The sequence below is a fragment of the Phascolarctos cinereus genome, unplaced genomic scaffold, assembly GCF_003287225.1.
Source record: "Phascolarctos cinereus isolate Bilbo 61053 unplaced genomic scaffold, phaCin_HiC Scaffold_3;HRSCAF=262, whole genome shotgun sequence".
Lineage (NCBI taxonomy): Eukaryota > Metazoa > Chordata > Mammalia > Diprotodontia > Phascolarctidae > Phascolarctos > Phascolarctos cinereus.
Genome location: NW_027555736.1, coordinates 231,491,189 through 231,511,136, shown reverse-complemented (window position 1 = coordinate 231,511,136; position 19,948 = coordinate 231,491,189). Strand labels below are relative to the sequence as shown.

Below are 19,948 nucleotides of genomic sequence, written 5' to 3'. Positions count from 1 at the left end.
GCAGATGGATGTGGTATGAGCACCTGTGTGATGAACAATGCCATTGTAGCAGTGGCAGGCTTTTCAAGCATTGGCCACATCTGCAAACAAACGAAAAGATAGACTTTGAAGGTGGGAGAAGATGGCCGTGCTACTCACTAAATACAAATGTAGATGATTTCATATTTATCTTGGTAATAGGCATCCCTGTAATGGCAAGATCACTAGATTCTAGAAGTAAGATGGCTTGTATGCTCATCCCTATTCTACCATTTACTGTGGAGCTCCAGGAAAATCACTTAACTTACCTGAAGCTCAGTTTCCTTGTGTAAAATGAGAAAATTGACCAAATGATGATTAAGATCTCTGCCCATTCCGGTATTCCTAGGATTTTGTAATTTTCTTTTCAATTAAATGTGGTTCACATTTCAGTTAGTCCTCTATAGCATTTGATGTTTCTCTCCTCTGGGCAGGACTGACCTGCCTGTCCACACTTACTTAGGTATTCTTGGCTACAAATGATCTGGTTTCCCTCAAGAGCCTTGACAAACACAGATATGAATATGATGATGATGATGGCAACTAACATTTATATAATGCTCTATGGTTTGCAAAGAGCTTTTTCAAATAACTTTTCATTTGATCCTCACAACTGGGAGGTGGATGCAATTATTATCCCCATTTTACAGAGGAAGAAAATGAGGAAGGCAGAGGTAAAGTGACTTGCCCAGCATCACATAGGTAATTAGTGTCTGAGGCTGGATTTGAACTCTTGGGTCTTCCCGACTGCAGCTCCAGTGCCCAGTCAAGTTCATCACCTAATGGTATTAGAAAGAAGTGGAGTGTTATCCTGCCACCTTTTTCGGGATCCTTCCTGGAACTTAAGTGAACTCAGGTACTCCAGGAACCATACTTTCCATCTTCCAGCCTCTTTCTGAAATGTGCTACGTTTAGCCTTTTAATGAGCATGCTGATTGTAGTATGTCATGATAAGGTAAATAGACAAATGAAGAGGAGCCATTAGCTCCCAAGGCTTCACCTTCCACTTCTGAATGGGTCTGCCAGGAGGCTTTTCTTGACATGAGTCTAAATCTGACTCTTTGACCAATGCTTCTAATTGTGCTTTTTGGGTCCAGTCAGAATAAGTCTGCTCCCGAGGGCTTCCATAACAACCTTTCAGATTCTTGAAGGCAGCCAGCTAGCATGTCACCTATGAATTTTTCCTTTCTTCAAACTAAATAAAGAGTCTCAGTTCCTTCAACCCAACTTCCTATGACATTATCTTGAGGCCTTTCATCATCCTGGTCATTCTCCGGATGCTGAAGCTTATCTGGTCCATGCAGCTAAATACAGTGTTTCAGATGTATTTTGGCCAGGGCAGAATACAGTGGGACCATCACTTTCCTAAACCCTGGATGTCATGCCTCTGATACGACGGCCTTAGATCATGTTACCCTTTTTGGCTTCCATTCTAAACAAATGTTTCAGACTTCACTCAGTTTAACATACTGAACTTAAGCACAATTTTGTATTGTTGGGTTTATTCAGTCACTTATGAATTTGTCCCTTTTACTATTATGCCAACCCTCCAGTGAGTCATAGGATCCTATTGTAACCTCCTACAGGAAGTCCCTTGAACTACCTCCTCCCCATTGGTGCTTCTATTCTTTTATTCTTTTCCATAGGTTGGGTGATACTTACGGGCAACTGTTGGGTCAACTTGCGTATACTGTGTTGTATTGCATTTAGGTGCAGTTAAGTTTCTATTTCTCACCAGTGAGTGAACTTAACAGAAATCTCCTGCTTTTACACAATGTTCAGATAATTTCAGATTTGTTCACAAAAAAGCCAAAGGTACCAGCCAGAGAAACACATGCCTTTTTAAAAGAATTTCTCCATAACATTATCCATTGAAACAGCCTGCCTTCTCAGAACTTTCTTGTGTTTATTTTCTAAACAAAGAAACCTGTTTCCATGAGCTTCAGGAAGAAGCTCTCCATCCCTTTAATATATCTGCTACAAGCCACTGAAGTGATATATTCCACCATACAAATTTAATTTAACAAATGTTGATAAACTAATAAACCGCAAGCACTAGTCTGGATGCCTAGCAAATGCATTGTAGCAGGAGGAAGCAAGAAGGAAGGGATGATTGCCTGACAAGCTTCTGTGTGGAGCATTCATACCACCATGTGTCTTCAGTACACTTGTAGACACCAGTGTTTGATGATAATGAAATGCATAAGGGATAGTTCCTGAGATCTCGAGCCAGGAAATGTTGGTTTGTTTTGAAAATGCAGAAACCATAGCTGTCTCTAGTCTAATGATCTTACTCTCCTCTCCCACCCCCATTTCCTCAAGTTCCGTTCCTCTGCATACTCTTTCCTGAACATCAATGGATTCTAGCTCCTGAACAGATGATTTACTCTCTTATGTTGACATTATTTTGCAGTTCCATGGGCTTTCCTCTCCACAGTCTCCTTTCCCTTCCACTCCTACCACACGACGGACCTTACACAGAACGTTGTCAGATGAAAGTATTTACAGCGGTCAAAGAGAGCACTACTTCACCTCAAGGACCTCTATTTTGGACCAAGCCTTGCCCAATGATGTCCTCTTCAGCAGCACATACCCTTCCCTCCCAAAGTCTCTACCTTTGCGGAGGCCATCGTATACATTAGGAATGAAATCATTACATGGTAAGTGGGTTTTCCAGCTGTTAAATTCTCTTGTAATGATGGCCAGTGTAGCAACAGGTGGCCTGATTTTTAACTCAAAAAAAATTTAGAAAAGGAAAAAAATGACAACTACAAAAAACATCTTTCCCTCCCCTGATGCAGTGATGTGATGCCATTCATGCCTCTGTACTAGTCTTTTCCTTGCATGGTGCTAGCTACATTATCCATAGTCTCTAGTAGAAGAACCGATGCAGTGTCTAACAATGGGATTGAGAAGAGAGAAGGGATTCCTGTCTAGCTGATATCTTTCTGTTTCTGTTCTAGACAATGATAGTAGTAGTAATAGTAATGATATCACTAATGAAGTTGACTATCATTTGAATGTTTCCGAGCAGTCCTTATGATCATGATATACCTCTGTAAGTGTGTCCTTGACTTTTTTCTTAGTCTAGATTACATGTGCTGTGCCTGGCTGGATCCCCGTATTGTTTGGCACTATAATATGGGAGCATAGAGTAGAAGGAGGCTTCCCTTTCACTTGCCAATAGGACTACTTACTCCCCGACCCAGATTTCAATTCAGGGTATTTTTTTTTCTCAGAAAGGGCTGTATGTGATGGACCATCAGTGTAAACCACTGTCTGAAGATCCAGGAAACACTTATAAAGTCCTTAGTAAGTTCAGTAGATTGTGCTAGATTGGGGTGGGTCTGTGAACTTTGAAACAGTTTTCTGCATTAGCTAACACTGACCCATATACCTAATACCCTTCCTCCCTTTATTCTTACGTGTGAATACCACTGGATTTTTTTTTACATCCTTTTGAACTGCTGTACTTTCTCATTCTCCCAGACTGATCGCTGCCTCTGTGCTTCCCTTCTGCTTTTTGACAGTATTGTTCCCTGCTGGGGTCTTCTCCTTTATTTACATCCATCTCCAGATTCATTCACTTTACCCCATTACCTCTGTCCTATTCTTTGCCTAGGGCAAGGCCCCATTCCTCTGCAATAAACTTGTTTTTCAGTAGTAAAGCATTCCTAAACTCTTCTGATACTGCTTTCTTCATGTTTAGACCATTCCTGTTATTATGATGACTTCTCCAATTTCATGCTTGTCTTTGGGTGCTTCTCTCATCTCCCTATACCTTTGGAACTACCTACGTTGGCAGTAATCACATCATCATGAATTAAAGGATTTATTAATGTTTATTGTACTATATAGGGAGACAATAGACATGCCCTGTTTTAGGGGAACTTGTAAATTAGTTGCCATGTAAACCTTGTTCCCATCCTTTGTGCTCTCTGATGTTGACATTATTTTACACCATTGTATCCACCGTTGTACTCTGTCCCATACCACTGGCCTCTAAATGGTTTCCAGTTGTACATGTAGCATGGTGCATTCTTTCCCTCATCCCCAGTTCACCATCTTCTTTGGGAAATGTCCTCCAACTTATTTGCTCCTCTAACTTTCACCTTCTAGAGAATGGAGGTGCAGAGATTGTATACTGCATTTGGGGTCAGAAGACCATGGTTTGAATTTTGGCTTTTTCATAACTAGCCATGTGCGCATGGAAAAGTCCTTTATATTCTCAAGATCCTCATCTGTAAAATGGAAATAGTAATACTTACACTGCCCTTCCCGCAGTGCTACTGGGAGGAAAATACTTTGTAAGCCTTTTAGAACTATAGAATTGTGAGCTGCTATTATCTTCTTATTCCTTTTCTTCCATCCTCTTCTTCTTGGGGGGAAAAAGTATATATTTCCTGTTTCTTTAGACCATGAATTCCCAGAGGGGAGGAATGATTTATTCAGTGTGGGCTGTGTCACACCTCACACACACACAGTTCATACTTAATAAATATTAAATCAGTTGGCTTCACAGTAACTTCAGAGTAAGAGGCAGGCGCAGCAAATCCAGAACTATTCACATGCTGAGCTGTTTCCTCATGATCAGTGTCAAACAGAGAGAGCCTGATGGTAAAACCACAGGGACTGAATCAAGTCTGCATGGCCCTGCATCATTTCTGAAGAGAAAAAATGCCCAGTCTTTCTGGCTGTGCATGATTTCCCCCCCCCCCCCCGGCTGCTGACACTGGGAATCGTGCTGATATTTGATCACCACTTTGAAGGGCTGTTCAAGTCGAGAGGTTAATGAACCAAGTCTGGCTTCTGTGCCTTCTCCAGGCCAAAGGGGAAGGGCCATGCTGTCCTGGTTCCTTCCTTTGCCCTCTGCTTTTGAGTTTTCTTTTCTAGTGGCAAACAGTAGCACAATTGGTTATTTTAACTAGATTCAACCAACATCTGTGAAGTACTCGTTGTGTGCAAGGCACGTAGGTTGAACACACAAAAACTAAACAGGTCTTACCCTCAAAGAGCCTGTGTTTGGCCAGGGCCAAAAGTGCTTACCCTGTTTTGTGCCGTGGACCCCTTCTCAGAAAAATGTTTTTAAATATATAAAGTAAAATACACAAATTTATAATAGAAGTTATGTTGAACATTTTAAAACATTCTAAACAAGTTTTAAATATTAAAAATATAAAAAAACTTGAATACTTCAAAAACATATTTTAAAATATTTTTTAAAAAAACCATTCTCATACCTCAAGTTAAGAACCCCTGTCCGAGGGGGATACAGCATGTACACAAGTAAATATATTCAAAGTAGTGAAAAATAATTTCAGGACAGAAAAAGGTCCTAAGAATTGTTGGGGGGAGGTGGGCAAGGGATCAGAAAGGCTTATTTCTTCAGTGCATGTTCCCGAATCAAGTTAGACCTTGACCAACTCTAATTATGTAGCCCAATGCCTACTTGGCTATGAATATCACTAAACTATTTTTGAGGGGAAGGGGACGGATATGTGTAGAAAGGGTAGCGTTTATTTCCTTTTCAGGAGCATCTGAAATTGGGCCCCTGGAGATAATTCTGAGTGGTGCACAAAAATGTCTCGTCTACCTACTTGCCTTTGGTGAGAGCCAGTTTAAATAGAACTGAGTATTTAAAATCTCCCAGTATTTGTTGATTTCCATGTGCTCATAATTCTGCTAATTTTAAGCACATTAATAACTAGCAGCTGCACTTCAAAGTAGTTCTTTGCATACTTTGAAAAGGAAAACAACTGCTAAATATATTCTGTTGTACCAGCTTATCTTAATTGGCAAAACATTTTAACTCCTTGTAAACAGGTATTTCTAGAGATGCTCATAGATTTCCTCTGGTCATTTTTCCTGCCTTTTGTTTTACTCACATGCTCTGATTTTGTAGACTAATCTCCCAGAACTGCATACCCTGCCCTTGCATGTGCCCTATTTCAGGAACTAACATTTCAAGAGCCATAGTTTCAGATGACCCTTACTAGCCCTCTTTTTCAGTTTTCTCCATCTGTATAATTTGGTGCTGGCTGTCATGCCCTGAATGCAGCAAAGTGGCTAATTTCATACCCTCAAATATGGAAATTGAGCTCCTTCTTCAAAACCCCCCCTAGAAAATATAGCTGTGGAAATGTGTTCGTTTGAAGCTTCATTTGGCTTCTTTCAGTGGTTTTGACAATGGCTGAGTATTTATAAAATGACATTGTGTCATTTTGGATTCTAAATGTATGGCTTCAGATTCAACCCAAGGATGGTTCAGAGTTATTGACATAACTTTTGAAAGGAAAAATAAAGGCTAGTGGCCTGTAAGTCATGGTCAGTTCTTTTCCATATTCATATGAAAAAATTTAAAACCTAGCTATCCCCTTTTTATGATTCATCCTCTTTTATTTTTTTCTCCTACTAAAGGAAAATCCATAAAGGGAAATAGCCTCTCACTTTTCTCACCTCCAGTTCCTACTTGCAGTGACTTCTTAGAACATCTTCTCCTGTACATATTGTTGCTGTTGTATTAGCAGTGTTAGGAACAGAAAGAATGGATCTTTGTTTCTAGACAAAGGGTTGTAGGTCAGAATAGGATAGAATTTCTTCTGTTGCTTAATGAATTAAAGATTTTATTCTCGTCACTTGGCCACCAATTCAGAATCAACGCTGGTGCATAAGCAACACCGATCTAAAATATAAATTTGTTTATAAAATTTTACAAAATGGAGGGTGGTTTAAAATTATGACCAGTATGGCTGATAAGATGAGAAGTCTTGCATGCATGCATTTAGTTTGATGAGAGACGCAATCATTGGGAGGGCATCTAAGGATGAAAGCAGGAACGGGACAACATAGAAAAATGCAAGAGTTTTTTCATTTCTAAGTTTGTCACAAACTCTTTTCTCTATCAACAACATGAGAACTACCACATTTGGACTCTTAGCCTCACATTTCCTGATGTATTAAAAGAAGAGTTAGAGATGTCACCAAAGAAAACAAAGATGGAAAGAGAATTCAACAACTAGGTGGCACAGAGGATGAAGTACTCAACGTGGAGGCAGGAAGACCTGAGTTCAAATCATGCCTCAGACACTAGAGGGATGATCCGGGGCAAGTCACTTAACCCCTGCCTCACTTTCCTCATCTGTAAAATGAGGATAATAATATTATCTACCTTCCAGGGTTATTGTGCAGATCAAATGAGATAATATTTTTAAGTGCTTTTTGCAAACCTCAAAATGCTATATAAATGCCAGGTATATATATATATATATATATATATATATATATATATATATATATATATATATATGTATGTGTGTGTGTGTGTGTGTGTGTAAAACCAACCCATTTCTTCATTTTTGTTTCTATAAAATATTTATGAAAACAATCAACTCATGTCAAGGTCCTTGATGAAAGTATGAGAAGAAAGTCCATCTTTCACAAATTATATTCTGTTGTAGTCCATATAGAGGCAGTGAGGTGGTGTAATAGATAGAGTGCAGAGCTTGGAGTCAGGAACATTCATATTCCTGAGTTAAAATCAGACACTTTGTGGTTTTGTGACCCTGGGCAAGTCACTTAACCCTGTTTGCCTCAGTTTCCTCATCTGTCTCTAGCTAGAGAAGGAAATGGCAAACCACTTTGCTATGAAACCCCAATGGGGTCATGAAGAGTCGGATGTGACTGAAAAATGACCAAACAACAAAAGGAGGCCATATCATCACAGTCACACAATTAACTATGCATATTGGTTTTTGACGATTAGAAAAAGTATTTGATTCAGTAGGTCTGGATCTCTTTTGGGAGGAAACTCTGCACTGCTTTTGATGACCCCAAGCTTGTCTCTCCAACAAGGATCCATCTTTTTAACATTAATATTCTTCTAGTGATTGTGTGTGGCTCTGAATCACTGCTATATGTCCCAAGAATTAGTGCTTATGGCAGACATGAGTATGCTGGAACATACAAACATCATTATCGTCATCAAAGAATTGTGCAGCAACAGAAGAAAATATCATTAGAGGCATTACCGAAGGTATGTCAGCTAAGTAACAAGAGGAAGAGGATCCTTGGAACTTGAATGGAAGAATTCCAGGAGTTGAGTGGCCCTCCTTTGAAGGAGTTACAAGGAAACACAAACTGTTGTACAAGATAAAAAGGGTGGATGGGTTGCAATCTCTGTAAAGACTTTATGAAGACAGGGACTCTGTCTTACCTAAATTTTGCATCCTTCTCACTTCAGTGCCTACTGAAGGGAGTAGTGACATTTTGACCACAAGTTCATCCAAATAAGTGTTTTTCTCACCAAAGGGTTCTGTCCAGTTGGTAGTTCCTAGACCGCTCTAGAATTTTCTGCTTCCTGCAACAAACCAGGATGATGTGGGCTGACTGGCCACTGAATAGACATAATTAGGTTCCTAGATGTCTTTGTCCCAGCAGTCATTATGGCATTAGCTTTGGTGCCCTCCTGGATGAGTCAGATCTGGGGCAATATAAATAGAGATTTAAGAACTTCTAGGATTTGTGTAACATTGCAGTTGTCACATTCATTCAGCAAAAATTTTAATTAAAATGTTCTCAGTAATATTCTCTTCTTTTTACATCTCATCATTCCCAATTATACCCCTTCTTTCCTCTCTCCCCAATACAACCCTTCCTGGTGATCATTAAATGCAATTTAAAATTAATCAGAAGTCAACAGATTCACTGTTTTTGGAAAGGTCACCCTCTTTCCACACCTATAGCCTGTCATTCCCCTGCCCATGCTTTATTATCCAAGCAGATACTTTAAATAGACACTGCAGACAACTATGTTAGGCACTGAACTGAGGAGGATGCAAAATTTAGATACAACATAGTTTCTGTGGGAGGGAAATATGAGAACATAGCCATAATATACAATTTAAATGATAAGTATTACAGTTATACAACAAAATATTAGGTGTGGTCCAAAGAGGAAGGTTATTACCACTAGGGACAATTAGGGAAAGAGACGACACGTGAGTTGCTTTTTAAAAGCTGTCTGGGAATTCACTAAGTTGGGGTGGGAAGGTTGGGTGGGAAGAGGAGGAGGACAACATTCCAGACATAGTGAACAGATGGAGCTCAGGCACTAACATGGGTGGCCGCAGTGCTTAACTGTAAGGCAGAGTGGTTAGCTTTGTCTCCAGCAAAGTGTTGGGGAGGGGAGTAATATGAGTGGCTGGAAGGTGGGGTGAAAGGCACCAAGCGCAAAGGAGTTCAGGCTTTATTTGGTAGGTAGTAAAGAACCATTGAAGATTGTTCAGCATGGTGGTGACATGACCAGTTCTGGTCAATAGGATTATTCTGGCTGCACTGTGAAAGATGGATTTGTGGGAACTGTGGAATCTTAGAGTTGGAAGGATTCTGAGAAGGCATGCAGTTCTACCTGGGAGTGCACCTTGCATTGCAGAAAGCAAGTCTGTTATCTACTTGACACTCGGTCTCCTCCTCTCCAAAATAGAAAGGGAAATACAAACAAGGGGACCCTGGAGTTGGTCAGATTCAAGATCACAGGGTTTTTTCATTCATTTCAGAGGAGACCTGAAGAGGCCAGGCCAGTGTGAACCCCTTTGCTCCTTTGGAACGTATCAGAACAAGTTCCCCCTGGCTTGGCTCCAGCGAAGATCAGTCAATCACTGACTGCATGTGATCCATCACTTCAGGCTTCCCTGATAGAATTGAGTTCTTCTCCAGGATTTTAAAAACCTGAAACTGTCCCAGGCCAAAGGGTTTGGGCAAGAGATTGCTTCAGTCCTCTGGTTTTAAATAATATGCCTTGGATCAAAAGTAACTTTTCCACAGTTTATGCCGTAGTCAAAAAAAAAAAATGTGGTCAGAATTTGGAGCATTTTCTTTGGCCCTCAGTCTGTTGAACAGACCATCTGCAGGAGAATTTATGGGAAAACTTGGATAAAAACTGCACAGACAGTGAAGGCATAGAGGGGTTGCAATATGTACTTGTGGAAGGACTGTCTGTCCATCTCTTTAATCATAAAAGCACCAAATCATAGTTCCTTGTAAAAGAAAGTACCTGAACGTGAATAAGGAAAGAATTAATTCTCATTCCCGGTGCCTGGCCGATAGTGGTTAACAGTGAGCTGTTTTTCTCCTGATTGAAGGTAGTGAACATGAATACTTCATTATTTTCTTATGAATGTCACTTATTCCTTGCAGGAGAATTTTCAGCCTCAGACAGCTCCCTCACCGACATCCAGGAGCCAAGAAGGCAGCCTATGGCTGACCCGGGTCTCATGCCCCTGCCAGACTCTGCTTCTGACCTGGATTGGTCAAACTTGGTAGATGCTGCCAAAGCTTTTGAGGGTAAGTGTACTGACCCCTTAGAAAGAACCCGTATTCCCTTGGGTATTCTGCTGAAAGAGACATCACAAAAGCATAACGATGTTTGAACTCAGGGTCAACTAGATTGTTTAATGCTAATTCTCAGTGACGTAACAAGAACAGACACATTTTCTGGACATCCTCCAGTATAATGAAGTGCTTTTCACGAATGTAAATCTATGACAAGGCTGTCTTGCTGAGTCTCCCATCTGTCATACTAAGAAAGGAGGGGTGTGGCAGAATACCAGTGGTCAGTTAGCTGCAAAGAATGTAATCCAGAGATGAACACTCACTACGCTGTGAAGACATTCCCACAACATGGCTAAAATATCTTGGAGGATAATTTAGGACCTCTTGTCTTTCCCAGCCTCTGGGTCCAGCCACCAATGGGCTGCGGCCCTCCTGTGCCCTTCCTCCTCCTTCCTGTATGCACAGTCACTTGGGTCACTTTATATCTTCCTCTTGCTCATTTTAATACTGACCAGGTGACTGGTCAGTGGTCAGCCGACTAATCCCCACTACTTTTTTCATGTTTGCTGAGCTAAAGCAAACCCCAGATTGTTGGTCCTTCCTCTTTACACATGTGGGGAAGACCAATTTTGTCTTGATTAGAGGGTTTTGATTTCTCCTATTGACTGAGATTTTAAATGTGGATGTTTTTAGTTGAGGAAGGATCAATTTTTAACTGCCATTTGAGTCTTTTGATACCAATTTTCTTATGGAGTGATATCAATAAGTAGACAGGAACCCCTAATGGCTAATTAACTCTAGTTTCACTGACTCCAGCTGATTTGAAAATATTGAACATATGCCCTCCTTCAGGTTACTACCTGTTCCCCCCACTCAAGAATTGACCTCTTCTGGAAGCTTGAACTTCATATTGCCATGTGCTGTAGTTCATTAAACAGAAAAGGGAATTTTTAATGTTTTGCAAATGACAAAGTTGCCCCCATTTTATTATAAAACACAGTAAGTAGTATTTTTGCCACTCCTGGACACAGTAGATTCAGTGAAGTTTCTTACGTGTAATAACAGTATGGATGTGACAGCCTGGGCACCAGGCCTCATGCCTTTTATTTATTTCACGTGTTGTATTTTTCCCCTGAAGAGCATTTGTTCGCTTTTTAGTGTGTACAGGGACCTGACTCATTTAATTTCCGAAGGGAAAGAATGAGTGGCTTCTCATTTCCTTTCCAGTCCAGCGAGCCTCGTTCTTTGCTGCTAGTGAGGAAAACCACCGACCCCTGAGTGCTGCCTCCAACAGCGACCATCTAGAGGACCAAGCCATGGCCCAGATGAAGTCCTACGGAAGGTCAGGCTCCACAGGGCATGTGTTTTACTTTGTGTACTCTTTTTTCCTCATGCAATTAAAAGGGTGGGAACATATGTAACACCTTGCATATTGCAGCATTGTTAGGGGTTGAGATTATTCTACATAAAGCCTTTCTCTGTTATAAAGCTTAATTGCCTACCCAAAAGGACCAAAACCTTTTTGTCTTTAAATTTTCACCATTTTGAATGAAATACTTCCTAAAATATTTTACCGACTTTCTTGCTTTTTTAAACAGGATAGCATATAATGATATGGTGAAGGATTGTTGAGATATAGAACTGTTTGGCCCCATACTTAAGTGGTATTACACTGCTATTTTTTTTGAATTATCATCTCTGCTTTTTAGAATCATTTTTCCACCCACTTCATTATCAGGCTGTTACTTCTTGATGATGCCAATGTACCTGTCTCTAGCCCTAACTTCCTTCCTCCCTTTACCCCTATGATTTGCTGTTTCTAATCTGCCATAGACTACGAAACCAGATGTTCAAGTTTATTACAGTTGTGTCTAATGCAAAAGAAAGTGGTCTTTACAACAGTCTGGGAGGGGGTTCTTCTTTAAGCAAAGAACAGAAGCTCTCGAGCATGGACTTTGTGCTTTTTGGAAGTCTTTTCTGCTTGTTTCCTGGCTTTTGGCTGTAGTCTGAGTACTGAAGGCTGTTCCTATAAAAGAGAAGTCCATGAGTCAATCACATAACACTTAGTAAACATCCCCAGTGTGAGAAGTGCTGTGTTGGGAGGTAGATGGTTATCACTGGTCCAACCTGTCCCCGAATAAGAATCCCATCCGCAACATTCTCAACAGATGGTGAGCCAGCCTTTCCTTGAAGACTTTTATTGAGTGAGAACCAAACATCCTGTTCAACTTCAGAGAAGCCCTCATTGTTAGGAAGCTTTTCCTTTGTATCATGTTCAAGTCTGTTTCCTGACCTTCTGAATTTTGCTCCTAATTCTGCCCCATGAGCCAGGCACAACAAATGTCATCGCCCATGATATCCCTTCAATTACTGAAAGACAGTGGTCATATTAAGTATCTCTTCATATTAAATATTTTTTCACCATCCAAAAAAACCAAACCTACCCCACATGTTCTTTCCAGTTCTATGGTCTTATGAAAAACTTTACTTTAAAAAAAAGACTACTTTAAAAAAAAAGGTACAGTGTAGCATTATTGGAACATCTCAGCCTTGAGCAAAACTCAACAGGTTGGGCCTTCAAGAGAGCTTAGAGGTGAAGGGAGGACAAAGAAAAGTCTAGAGGAAAACTCAGATGTCATCTTTCTTTGAGAAAAGGTGCATGAGGAAATGTTAGGCTTGTTTTATTTAGGATGGAAAAGAACTTGTGGCTGTCATATTGTAGCCTCTCCTGTTAATTAGATAAGAGAATTGAAGCCTTGGTACTTACTTTCCATTCTCCTGTTCCAATGCAGACCAGTTTAGTAGCAGTTTAGAAGATACCGCATGCCATTTTAGCCAACAGAAGTCTGTTCATTGCAATTGGGGGTATCTTTGCAAAATTGTATTCATTTGCTGCCTGTGGTACATGAACAGGCAAGATTTTTAGCTAATAAGTTTTTACAGAGGACAGTGACAGAGGGCCCAGTTTTCCTGGCTCTTTGTGAGATGGTCGTTATAATAATAATATTATTATTATTAATAATAATAATGTTATTATTATTATTATAGTATTCCTTTAATTTGGCAAGCTTGTTACATATCTTATTACTGTGGTATTTGCTTTATGGTGCTACAAATGAACTAGAAGCCGGTATCTGCATGGTCTTCTCTAGGACTGGAATTCTAATTTGCACTTTGACTAACACCTCTTCTCACTTCTCTCCAAAAAGGCAAATGAGTTAGGTATCTTCTCCCTCATGGACAAGTCTTGGGCTTGTAGAAATCACATGACCAAAGGTCACATGAGAAATTTATAGAAAGAGTAGGCACCCTAATAAAGAACTGCCATCTAGAAAAGAGATGAAGCATGTTCTCCTTGGTTTCACCAAGCAGAATGAGGAATGCTGGGTGGGCATTGCTGTAAAGACTTCTTTGGCTGTGTTCAGATTGGCCTTGCCACTTGTTTTTAAGATACTTTAGAAAATTTAGCCTGGTTTTTAGGGTGTGATTAGATAATTGGATGCAGAAGGTGATTTTCTAAGAATCACCAATCTGGACAGCCTCTCCCCATTGCCTTAAGACAGGCCTGTATCCAAACCGTCGCCCACAAGTGGGTAGCTGTTCTGTCTTAAGAAAGCACTGAGAGATTCCATAGTTTCCTAAGACATTATTTCGTTGTTTGGCAATTATCGTTGTCAGAAAATTCCCCCTTTATGTGTTGCCTCGCCTTCATGTTATCAAAGAGTGTGTTTTTCCTTATCATCCTTTGTTCTTTGGAAACAAAGATGTATCCTCAGCAAAGGCTGTTATTGACTGGAGCTAAAACATATGTGTATGACTTCTGTTATTGAAGTTGTCCGTCTGAAAAATGTATATTACATTGACCACACTGAGCAATTTGACATTATGAAAATCCATTTACAAAGGCAGCCTCAGATTGTGAGATGTAAAATGGATAATTTTGATAGCAAGTGTAGCTAAGGTCAGAAGGAAGGCAGAAAATTGGGGAGGAGGCAGAATTTATAGACAGTTTCTCAGATAAAGGTCTCATATGTCATATATAGAGAACTTTGTCAAATTTATAAGAATTTGAGTTACTCCCCAGTTGATAAACGATCAAAGGATATGAACAGGAAGTTTTTGGATAAAGAAATCAAAGGTTTCTAGTCATATAAAAATGCTCTAAATCATTATTGATTAGCAAAATGTAAATGTAAACAACTTTGAGATATCTCACATCTATCAGATTGGCTAAAATGGTAGAAGGAGAAAATGACAAATGTTAGAGGGGGATTTGGAAAAATTGGGACGCTAATTTACTGTTGGAACTGTAAACTGATCCCATTTTGGAGAACAAACTGGAATTATGCCCAAAGAGTTATAAAATTGTGTATACCCTAATAGGTCTATCTCCCAAGACAGTCAGGGAAAAAGGAAAAGAACCTGTATGTTTGTTCTAAAATTTTGATAGCAGCTCTCTTTGTGGTGGCAAAGAACTGGAAATTGAGGGGATGCCCATCAATTAGGGAATAGCTAAAAAAGTTGTAGTATATGACTGTGATGAAATACTATTGTGCTGTAAGAAGTGATGAGCAGGTTGATTTTAGAAAAACATGGACAGACTTGCATGAAATAATGAAGAGTGAAATGAACAGAATGAAGAGAATATTGTATACAGTAACAGCAATGATCTTTGAAGAATAACTGTGAGCAAGTAAGCTATTCTGAGTATTATAAATATTCAAATCAGCTGCAAAGGACCTATGAAGGAAGATGCTATCCACCTCCAGAGAAAGAACTGATAAGGAGAAGTATGCGTAGTATGGATCTACATATGTATCGATAGATATAGATATATCTGTGTCAAATAATGGCCTTCTCTAGTACAAGGTGGGGAGGGACTGAGGAAGGAAGACAGTTTGTAACTTAAAATGTAAAATACGCATACAAAAAATAAGTCACAGAAATTCCCACTAACTGGGATCCTGGTCTTGTTTTTCCTCTCATTCCCAGCAGTAAAGATTCTTCTCCTACACTGGCTTCTAAAGTGGACCAATTGGAAGGAATGCTGAAGATGCTTCAAGAAGATTTGAAGAAGGTAAACACTTATTCTAAAAGCAAATATTCCAGTCTATATCTGGTGCCAAGGCCAAAGTAAGAATTGTTGAAGTGCACTCTTGTTGTACAAGGTCAGGTTTTTTTTTCCATTTTAGTTGTAGGTTGAAAGGGTAGCCTAGTGCTCCCAAGTTTAGATACCCTGGGGCAGGTTTAGATGAATGCTCAGGGCAGGACACCTGCCAGTCGGTTATTCAACCTAGTCCACATCTCCTGAGGTATAACCAAAACAAGTATTTGATGCAATTCACAAATGATGTTTTTCTTTTCATAAGATTTTTTTGAGTCTCAGAAACAGGGTGGGAGGGCATGTAACAACAACATGGAAAAGGGACTTGTTCTCATGTGTATGGGTTCTCATGTGTTTCTACACTGGATTTTTTTCTCCTGAAAGCTGAATTCTAAAGATTGTTGCCCAGAAAGAATGAATATTACCCAGTAGCATCAAGGTTGGGAATTCCTTAATTCTGAGCACTCTAGGACATATATCTGGGTATCTAGTGGATGTGAAAATAAGGGGCCCAATGTGACCCACATCTAGTTTCTTTCTTGGGTATAAGCCTATACTTTCTACCTTTTGGTAGAAAGTCACCCTCTGAGGGTTCTTTTTCTCCCTCTTTGTCACCTCTCAGGAAAAAGAAGACAAAGCCCACCTTCAGGCTGAAGTCCAGCATCTTCGGGAAGACAACTTGCGTTTACAGGAGGAGTCCCAGACTGCATCGACAAGCTGAAAAAATTCACCGAATGGGTCTTCAACACAATTGATATGAGCTAAAGACTGATAAAACATGCAGGTGGGGGAGGGAAGGTGTGGAGAGGAGGGACCAAGAGGGAATGTTTCCTTTCTCCTGAGACTGCGTTAATGCCCCGTGTCATGCTATTGAAAGCATCTCCAGAGCACTTTGCCCACCTTCCTTATAGATACCCCCTTTTTTGCGAGTGCACAAACAGAACAATGGCAGATCAACCATCAACGTCTGCCTTTTGTAGAAAAACAAAAACACACCAAAAAAATTTAAATAAAAAATTTAAAAAGTAAAATAAAAGTTTAACTGCTAAAATGTGAATGTCTTTATTTTTTTTGCACAGTATCTTTCTCTGTAATATATAAAAAAAAATGGAGACTAGACTAGAAGGACCCTAGTCCATTTGCCTCCTTTACTTCTCATCAGCTCTTTCCTTTCTGTTCCAGGTGATCCAAGCTTTTTCTGCTCTCCTGGCAAACATGATGATTACTAGAAAACTAGGACATGTTGATTTTGGATTGTTTATTGGGGGTTAGAGTTGGGGTCACGGGAGGGCTGTGTTCCTTACCTGCTTTGCTGAAGTGACTAGAGATGAGGAGCTGTATCTCCTCTCGAATGCATGAGTCAATGCTGTTTTTCCCTGTATTAGCCAGAACAACAGGATTAGGCCAAGGAACAGAGGCTAAAGATCGTGGGTGGGGCATGTTATTCATGATCTTTTCCACATCCCCCATTACTGTGTGACTTGTCACCTGTGGTTTCCCGTGGCTACACTTCCACCTGCTTTCCACGGGGCAAATATATTTCTTAAGTGAAATCTTAAGCGAGAATTGACCTCTAATAACCCTCCTGGCTGTAAACATAAAGTTGTTTAAAATTCCTTCACACCACCTCCATTGAATGACCCATCCCAGCAACTTCAGACTCTCTCTTTAATGTAATCAAAAAGTGATGGTCCCTCGGTATGGGTTTTCTTTAGTGGAATATAAGGGGAAAGATTCATGAGACCAAGAGCTGACTGATTAATGCTGATTAAAAGTACCCAGAAAAGATTTAGGTGTTAGTCTTTGCTAGGGGACACAGGAAAATCGCGATAAAATTAAATTATAAAATGGTAAAGAGCCGTTGCTTACCTTTTGAATGCACGATATTTACATGCTTGATGATATGTCTAGAATTGGCTTTTCCCCAATGTGACATCAAAGCGTGGGATTTTCCAAGTCGAGGCCATCATAGCAGTTTCTCTGAAGAAATGATGGATTTACCTTTTAAGTTCAAAAAGCCCAAACAGTTTGGGTTTGACAGGACACAGTGGGCCCCATGGTTAGCCCTCTGGAGGAAAGCAACCCAAGCCTTTACCTCTGAGCCTTCATAATCACAAAATTTGTCATCATCCCTGTAATTGAGCAATTGCCTTGCAACAATTGTTCATCATTTTTACATCTTTCAAATTTTCTGTCATACAGTTTAAAAATAATTTCTCTCTCACCCGACCCCCAGAGAAGCCATATACTCTCTTTCTTCAAATTTTTAGCTGAAATTTCACTCCATGTTGTAATTTCCTTCTCCCCTCATGAAATCCTTTTCTAATAATACTAGCATTATGGGAAAAGGAAGATTTCCAAGTTATTTTGTAAAGATTGTGACTCTCTTTGATTTGTATGAAGGAGGTTTGTACAGTGCCTGATACTATTTGTAAATGGGAAATATTGCTAACATCCAAGCATTCTGAAGTCTTGCTTATCCTAAGTTTGGTCTTTATTTTGTTTTAAATTTTGTTTTGGGACTTGGGGCAGACTATTTATTAGAGTTTTGCAACAGAATTCTTGTATGAAGCCTCTAAAGGCTACTTGTAAAATTCAGACAATAAAACTGACTTTAAAGGCTCTTCTAAAACCTTTTGGCGTTGTTTTTTTTGAGGTTTTCTTAACTTTGAAAAATGACACAAGAATTTATCTTGCTACTTCACTTCCTTTTCCACCACATTTCTTTAGCATCATATAATACCAAAGTTTCATTATCCATGATTAGATTATGTATCTAAGAGAATGCATAATGAACCTTCTATGTTTAACTTAACATTTCTATACCACTTTGTATTTTCAAAGTGCTTTTATAATGGAGCAATTCTTGCTTATTCAGATGTGAAATTTTCATAGGAAATTTTAATTCCCTGAGACTTGGCACATTGTTCATCCCCACCATCAGTTGGTATATGCTCAGAGCATGCAAATTAATGTTGCTATTAGCCTGTGTAAAATATAATTAGAAAAGTTAATCTACGGCAAAACAACAACAAAAACCATAATGCATTTCAAAACCATATAGAATTGATTTTTTGGATTATCCACATAACTGTTCTCCTCCAGTGGTGCAGCTAATTGGGAATTGACTGTATTTTTATACTTTATTCCTCTCAGCAACCCTAGAAATTCTAGAATCATAGAGTTACACAGGATCACAAGATAGCATCCCACATGGAATTCTGACAACCTATGAAGATTACATAGAGATAAACACTCTCAGATGTAGAGAGTGTCCCAAAAGTCTTAGCTCAGTTTTAAGCTATTAAAGCTAAGACTTTTGGGGTACTCTGTATGCAGCACTGTAGTTATCAATGCCATGCCAACTAAAGTGATATTCTGGAGGAGATAGTCCTGGGAGTGGAATTATTTTATGAAATATGCATGTAACTTATGAAGTCCATGAAACTCATAATGAACTGTAACAGGGTCTGGATGGGACAGGACTTGAGATATAATTTAGGCCACCTCCCCTCAGAGGGGAGGAATGTGGTTCCCAGAGGAGTTTTGACTTGCCTAGAGACACACTACTAATTAATAGCTGAACCAGGAGAAGAGCCCAGATCTGCTATACAGTGTTCATTCTACTGCTTCACGTGGCTTCCTCCATAGGGAGACGGTAGATTCAAACATAAAATAGTCAACTTTGAGATGTAAAAAATCCAAGGTGTATACTAAGGAAAAAACAAAACAGTGAGGCGTCATCCTTGACCATGAGCTGAATGAATAGTTATATGGAGGTATTAAAAGAAAAAATAAAGATCCGTTGTGTGTTTTTCTTCATACATGAATTAGAATACTATAGACCTATTAAATAACATTTCTAGAAGGATACTTTGTGTTTTTCCCATAGTGTGTGCTAGAAAATCAGAGGATTACAGTTTTAGAGTTGGACAGAACCACAGAATTCATCTAGTCTAGGTGTCTTATTTAATAGATGAGGAAACAGGGCCAGAAATGCAAAGGCCAATATCACACAGTAAGCAGCATAAATTCCCTTCCACTCTACCACACTTCCACCATCTTTAACTTTGGCCAAATGCTTGTTATTTAACCAAAACATTTCTCCACATTTAAGAAAGATGTAGAGGAACTAATAGATTCGGAGAAAAATAACAATGATGGTTAAAAAGAAATGGTTGAAGAAAACTTACTGTCTCCCAAGTGTATCTACTAATTAATCAACAATCATTTATATGATGTCTATGGAGATTATTATGACAATGGTGGCTCGTTTGTTTTTCACCTCCACAGAGGACTGATCTGGGGGAGGGTATGTATACATATGGGTATTCATGGACTGCTAGGGAACCCTGGCACTGGAAGAGTAAGGGGCACCAGGAAAGGCTTCATAAAAAAGCTAATACTTGAGCCCAGCCTTGAGAGATTCCCAGAGATGTAAGGTAAGGAGGGATTGCATTCTAGGCATGGAGATGGCCACTTCAGAGGCATTGTAGA

General features: G+C 39.5%; 1 protein-coding gene across 1 annotated transcript in view; it reads left to right on the top strand.

Moving 5' to 3' along the window:
* Positions 1 to 18,083, top strand: part of SIPA1L1 (signal induced proliferation associated 1 like 1) — a 356,976-nt gene extending 338,893 nt beyond the window's left edge. Inside the window, 6 exon segments of the mRNA XM_020986377.2 lie at positions 2,432 to 2,678; positions 10,213 to 10,359; positions 11,575 to 11,689; positions 15,340 to 15,424; positions 16,074 to 16,158; positions 16,161 to 18,083. Coding sequence (XP_020842036.1) covers positions 2,432 to 2,678; positions 10,213 to 10,359; positions 11,575 to 11,689; positions 15,340 to 15,424; positions 16,074 to 16,158; positions 16,161 to 16,216 — 735 coding nt within the window. The 3' untranslated portion in view covers positions 16,217 to 18,083.
* Positions 18,084 to 19,948: the final 1,865 nt, after the last annotated feature.